The 6559-nt window shown below is 34.6% G+C and overlaps 1 protein-coding gene across 1 annotated transcript; it reads right to left on the bottom strand.

Annotated features, from left to right (window-relative positions):
- Positions 1 to 1281: 1281 nt before the first annotated feature.
- On the bottom strand, positions 1282 to 5958 carry LOC142356164 (dopamine receptor 1-like). Its single transcript, XM_075408125.1, has 2 exons — positions 5789 to 5958; positions 1282 to 2151 (listed from the first exon to the last, which is right to left on the bottom strand). Exons 1-2 carry the CDS (start codon positions 5920 to 5922, stop codon positions 1350 to 1352), a joined length of 936 nt encoding a protein of 311 aa, XP_075264240.1. The 5' UTR covers positions 5923 to 5958; the 3' UTR covers positions 1282 to 1349.
- Between the last annotated feature and the right edge of the window lie 601 nt (positions 5959 to 6559).

The following is a 6559-nucleotide window of genomic DNA, read 5'->3' as shown; positions in this document are numbered from 1 at the left end:
AATGGTATATATACGTATATATTGATTCATATATATATATATATATATATATATATATATATATATATACTTATACTGGATGTATACATATACAAACATATATTTATATATTTATATATAGATTTATATACATTATATATATATATATATATATATATATATGTATATGTATATATATATATATATATATATATATATATATATATATATATACATCATATATATATATATATATATATATATATATATATATGTAAGTATATGTACATATATATATATATATATATATATATATATATATATATATATATATATATATCTGTTTAGTATTTTTATATACTTATATGTGTATGTTCACACTGTGCGTAGAAAGAATTAACCACTAAAACAATCACTGGCTAACGAAAACGTTATGGCGAATAAAGTTGCTATGAAAACTTTTGTTCAGAACCGAGAGCTGCACTCAATGGGCTGAACTCATAAAGGAATATGATCATTGATTAAATTAGTCTTAAAAATTTTAAAAATTGCAATTTTTGTCTATCTTTTTTCGACGTCTATCTTGAAAAGTTTTCTAATATTTTCGCTTTTTGCGCGACCAGATCTTGCAGCTTGCAAGATAAACGTCATTTGCAAGAGTCATACAAGATCTTGGCAAGGTCATCGTCATTTGCAAATTTTTTCAAGCTGCTTCACTATTCAACTATTGCGCAAAAAAACGGATAATTAAAGTTGAACCCATGACACAATTTTATGAAAATTTTTTTCTGGGGTTAATTTTCTTTTTAAAAATTTAATATAGGTATTCGGTAAGATTAAACAAGATTCTCTACTTATTTTTCTGAAGAGTGGCGCTTTTCTGAAAATCACAGCTTGTCAGCGTTAACCTTTGCCTCATCACTATGATTTGTTTCAGAAAGTTTTCTAGCTAAGTTTTATATTTCATTTTGTTGATTCATGTCAGAACTACTTTCATCACCAATCAGAGGAATTTATCTACTATTAAAGCAATAAAATCTTCTAGCTCAACATATAAATCGAGATGATGGTTGCGGAACTACAACACTTTTGTATTTTCCAATTACAAATTCTTACTAAAAATAGACCTTAAATGACTCATACCAAAAATAAATAATCTAGACTATAAAGTCAAGTCTGTAACCTCCACGCAATATCAATGCAAGCATGTCAGCTTTATCCATGAATAAATTAGTGTTATTCAAAATTGGAACTATTTCTTCGAAATCGAACAGTTTTTCGCCTTTTCAAGTGTAAGAAGCAGAAGGTAAAAATAAATTGAATTTATTCTAATTTAATTTACGAATCTGCATTTAATTTACAATTTGAAATCAACATTTCGCGTCAAGCTGTATTGAAAATGTTCTTCGGTTATTTTGAATTCCTCTCTTCAATTTTAGAACGGTTTGAAATGCGTTTCGATATTCGCGGTTGAAACTGTATAAAATTACGGGGTTAAAGCAGCTGTTTATATAACCAATCCAGGTAACAATTGTGAATAGTCGAAAGTTTTCACAGCAAAAATGGAACAGAACATTGCAGAAGAAAAACGGCGTCCAACATATTAAAAATGTGCTTATTATAATACCAATTGTTACCGTAGCTTTCTGATTGTGCTTTAATTGGGGCTTCGAAACTCCAATTCTCGACAAAATATGGTTTGAAATCGACCGACGTTTCCCTTCATCCCGACCTCGGCTCTGATCGGCTTGTAACTGGTTCGGGTTCTCGCCGTTTGGCTCGTTTTGGTGGACCCTGGTCGAATGTGTTCCGTTCGGTTTTTCCTCATTGGATCGGGTTGATTTTTTACTTGTAGAGCAGGCTGTTTCACGAACTGTTTTACGAATCCGAATTTGTTGGCCCCGGGCAATTAAGAAAACCCGGCAGTTTGTGCCCAGAATAATAGCGGCCGGTATGTAGAATGAAATAGAGCTGGATATCAAAGCGTAAGGTGTGTTTAGGGTTAATTCACAACCAACGGGTAACACTGAAGGGTCTTTAAGGTGCCATTTTAGCAGAACGGGTACAATTGAGATCATAAGAGCGCTGGCCCACGCGGCAGAAATTAGAAGCACAACTGATTTTGTAGTCATAATGTGGTTGTACTTGAAGGGTCTCGAAATTGCCAAGTACCTGAAACGATAAGTCACATTCGTTTTTACGCAACATTGGATTGAGTTGAATTTTTTTTGCCAGCGACATAACTTTATTTAAACAAAACAAAGTTCAATTGAAAAGAAAAGCTACGCCTGGATACTTGAGGAGACGTCTGCCTCATCTGGCAAGTGCCCGGAAAGATGTTAACGAAAACCAAATAAATTACAGGAAGTCAAAGAAAATAAGTTGAACACTTCATAGCTCTCTTGAATATAAAGGTAACTAAAGGATCTTACATAAGTTCTGAGCTGACCTGAGTCAGTTCTCTTTTTCCTCCAGGAGTTAAATTATCTTCTTGAGCAAAATTGTATGCTACGATACTTTTGATGCGCAGCGAACTTTTGAGATTTTTTTAATTGGACACAGGTAAAAATTTACTGATGGCTGCACCGAACACATTATTTGCAAGATTTCCTTAAAGGCGATGAGACAAAGTTTTGTCATCATATCACCAATCGAATCCGTTTTTCGTTCAAAAAAGATGGCTTTACATTTTCCTTTTTGCATCTTTTACTTTTCGTCAAGATGTGGCTTATAAGTGTTTCCATAAAATAAACGTAACGTTTTTTTTTATTTTGCCTTACGTGGTGCCATGCAAATTAAAATCGTGCAAGATTTTTGAAACAGTCTTGCAAGATGTGAACCCTCTCAAAGGTTTAGAAAATATCTTCAATACGTCCAAGGGAGGCCTTGACACATATTTACAGCATGCACAATAGATTTCAAACAGTTCATTTTGGCAAAAAAAAACCTGAGAACCTAATTTTTGGGCAAACTTATCCACATTGCTGCCTAGCATAAACCCCTCAAACAGTCCCCATCAAGCAATTTTGCTCAATTGTTAGACAAAGTCCATTTTAGATCTTCTGAAATCTGATATTAGTTCTCTTGTTGATTTCACTAACTTTAGGCTACTTTCTGGTATTGGTTATTTTGAAAGCTATAAAAATAAGTAGAGTGTACAAATGCAAAATTTGGACTATAATTTATTGAACGCGTTATAATTTTTACTAATCTTGTTAATTTCTTGTTCAATTAGCTAATTAAAAAATAAAAAGAATAATAGAATTAAGGTGTGATATTAATTTTGTGATCCTTCTCCGGCTTATCTTTTACAACGAATGACAATTTACCAAAAACAAAACAAATTAATGGACCTTCAATTGTTTTAAACACTAGAAAAACTTTGCGTGGATATTTGTATTTTTTTAAATATGTACCATTAGTTCCTTACCATTTTGGGACTTAATCAAAATACCACTTTTTAAAATTTTTTACTTCTTGTGATGCAGCAAATATGTGGAAGCTAGGCAATGTTTATAAACATCTTTTGGATATTTGTTTTTTGCACTGCGCAATATGAACTGCACCAACCTCATTATCTGATTATCTGATTAAAATTTCTCGCCAGTGCATTCTAAGTATATTATGATTTAAGCCATCAAGTTAACAGGTATTATTGCCGTTTTGGAAAAAAATCCAGGGAAAAACCACTTAATTTTAGAGAGGAAATAAACCCCACACAAAAAACCTAATTGATATTTAAAGAGTTGCGCATTTAGCGCGTTTGGCCGTGCCTTGTGAGTCATAGCCATGCCTTAGCGGCCCGTGGAACTTGATGCAAAACTATCAGAACTGAACAAACTGTCAGGACCAAAATTCAAATTTAAATGGGGTTTTTTTCCATTGGGGTTTATATCCCATCTGAAATTATGTGGGTTTTTTCCATGGTGGTTTTTTCCAAGAGCCGGAACTTTGTTCTCAGAAATTTTTATAACGTTAGCAGTGATCAATTTAGAGGCTAACAACACCGATAGATCGCTCCCTTTAAGTTATATATTTTAGCTACACCGTTTGCTTCTTCAAGAACTTCGACTACTGAACGAACCTATCTGGTGCGACCATTACGGCTTCCATATAACACACAATTTATGAAAACAACACAATATAGTAGTGAACATATTCACAACTATGAACGTTTTTGCATATCCGTAGGATATTTTCTCCTGTACCAACAATTTGATGACCCTTCTACTCATAGCATTTCGGCCGTTTAATAATTCAGATATATTTTGTTGGTTTCATGGGCATGTGGAGTTCACTTATAAAAGTTCTGGACGTTATTTGTATAATTGTGCAAGTAAAACCCGCAGAGAACTGTAAGCGAACTCCACTTATGCCTAATTCGAAAACGACTATCTAAGATTTGCAAGTAAAATCCACATTTTATAAATTAAATCACACAGGCAAAGTATGGGCCAAATTTTAGGAGTATATAATAGATCTTAAAGCCCTCATCATTTGAAATGTCTCATAAAGAAGCGTGGCGTCGCTTTAATTGATTGAAAAGTGTCCCCTATTTAAATAGAAAAGGTCGTAAAAATTTTATCGACTTTTTTGGGTCCCGGTATCTAACTCTGAGCCGAATTCAGTACTGAGTCAGAGTCTATTTCAGGTCACATTTTGCACTGAATTTGTCTGATTCAGAGCTAATTCCGTGATTCATTCTGAACTATCGTCTGATTCAGAAAAATACTGAATACTCTCTCTGAATTTTGCTCTGATTCAGAGAAATTCAGAAATCAATCCTCAGGTGGTTCTCAAATCCTTCTGAATCAGTACTAAAACTTAAATTTTCTCTGAAAATGTTCTGATTCAGTACTGATTGTCAATGAACTGTAGGTACGGGTCTTTTTTTTGAAAATTTTAATTGCTTCAGGATTTCAAGTTGAAGCTTCCGCCTCCATATAAAATGAATTTGACCCTAATTGACATTCTACACCTTTACAACAGTTTCCTCTGACTTTAATGGACATTGTTGTCTCTTTAGCGGTCACCCGCAAAAATCAATTTGACCCATGTAAAAATTTCGCATTTGTCGGATCAGAGAAGCTTTAAAACAGATTTATCAACTTTATTGTAGTTAGATGGGGGACGAATCGGTAATTAGCCTTTTCCAATTTATGTTATAACCCCCTTGAGATCAACCTAATACTGTTATGTTTTATGATATCAACTGTTTAAATTTACCCGCCCGAGTTCTAATCCCTCCCCTCCCCTATCCCTCCTTCTCATATTCTTTCTTACCACCCTACTTTAGTTTCCACTATTTTTACGATAGGGTCATAAACTCCAGGGTTAGTTGATGAGAATTGCAAGTTGAATAGAAAGGAACAGATTTTCTTTCTTCCTAAATGTCTCTATTTATGATGAATTACCATAATGAGGATGGATGTTCAATTTCCTTCAAGTATTTTGCTTCTTACAGGAAATATCGCACTTTTATCCAACCTTATTTAGATTATAGAAAAGTTATTGAGGTCGAACTGTCACCCAAACTTTTGTTTATAATTGAACATAAGCTGTAGAGAAAAAAACTTGAGATAATCCGTAAGAAAAGAATGTTCTCAAAATTTTTAGAATTTGTGATGAACGTGTGAGTATTAATCGTTTATATGACACTTTAGCAGAAGGCGGGAGAGGGTTGCGGGTTTATAGGCGAAAATTCCGAAGCATTGTAACCTTCGGGGACGTTGGGGCGTGCGGGCGCGCTGGTGAGGGGGGGGGGGGGGGGGGGGGGTCACTGAACGACGGGGGCGAGGAAAGTTCTTACCTGTCATAAGAGACAACACACAGGTTGAGGATACTGGCAGTGCATCCCAAAATGTCGAATGAAGTGAAGAGAGAACAGCCAATGTGACCAAATCTCCACGAATTGCCAATGTCACGTGACGCAGCTGCCGGCATCAACAGTGCACCCACTAACAGGTCTGCGAAGGCCAGGGAAGCTGAAATAATTAGAAACCTTAGCTTTACATGGATTAAAAATTCACAATACGCATCATATTTTGGAACTGAGTCACACCCGCAAGATATTGACAACCTTTTATTATTGATAGTTTTAATTCTACCAATGTGAAATTATTGATCCTCAAATATCCCCCATCAGGCTTATTCATTTGTACAATTCATCCTTTAACCAACATGAGAGAGAGATTTATTTAACTTTTCCGTATGAATACAATAAAGCAAGGATGAGCAACGGGGATATCAAGTATCTCTTTTCAGATCACCCTCTCTTTAAGAAAAATAAAGCGCTGAGAGGTAGTACTTCACTTGACGCTATAAAGAACCAGGCGGCTCGGTAATGTGCGATGGCACATAAGGTTCCGACCCCGTCCATCCACAATTTTGGCATAATTGTCTACCAAATGAGGAACAGATAGAAAAACCCAAAAATTATTTTTTGCGAATCCCAAAAAAGCCAAAGTCTTTTTCAAAAAATTCTGTATGAACGATAAGATAGCCTCCAAAGCAAATAACTCAGTGGGGTAAAAATTGATGCATTAGATTGCTGTAATATGTCAATATTAAGAAAGCGAGT

The sequence above is a fragment of the Convolutriloba macropyga genome, unplaced genomic scaffold, assembly GCF_964194025.1.
Source record: "Convolutriloba macropyga unplaced genomic scaffold, txConMacr16.3 SCAFFOLD_2760, whole genome shotgun sequence".
Classification (NCBI taxonomy): Eukaryota; Metazoa; Xenacoelomorpha; order Acoela; family Convolutidae; genus Convolutriloba; species Convolutriloba macropyga.
The sequence above is the reverse complement of the archived record's forward strand: the minus strand, read 5'-3'. Positions and strand labels throughout refer to the sequence as shown.

Bases quoted from the DNA above. Each gene is read 5' to 3' on its own strand.
- LOC142356164 (XM_075408125.1), bottom strand. From the start codon at position 5,922: ATGCCGGCAGCTGCGTCACGTGACATTGGCAATTCGTGGAGATTTGGT. The intron at 2,152-5,788 runs GTAAGAACTTTC...TTATCGTTTCAG, and splicing joins TGTGTTGTCTCTTATGACAG to GTACTTGGCAATTTCGAGAC.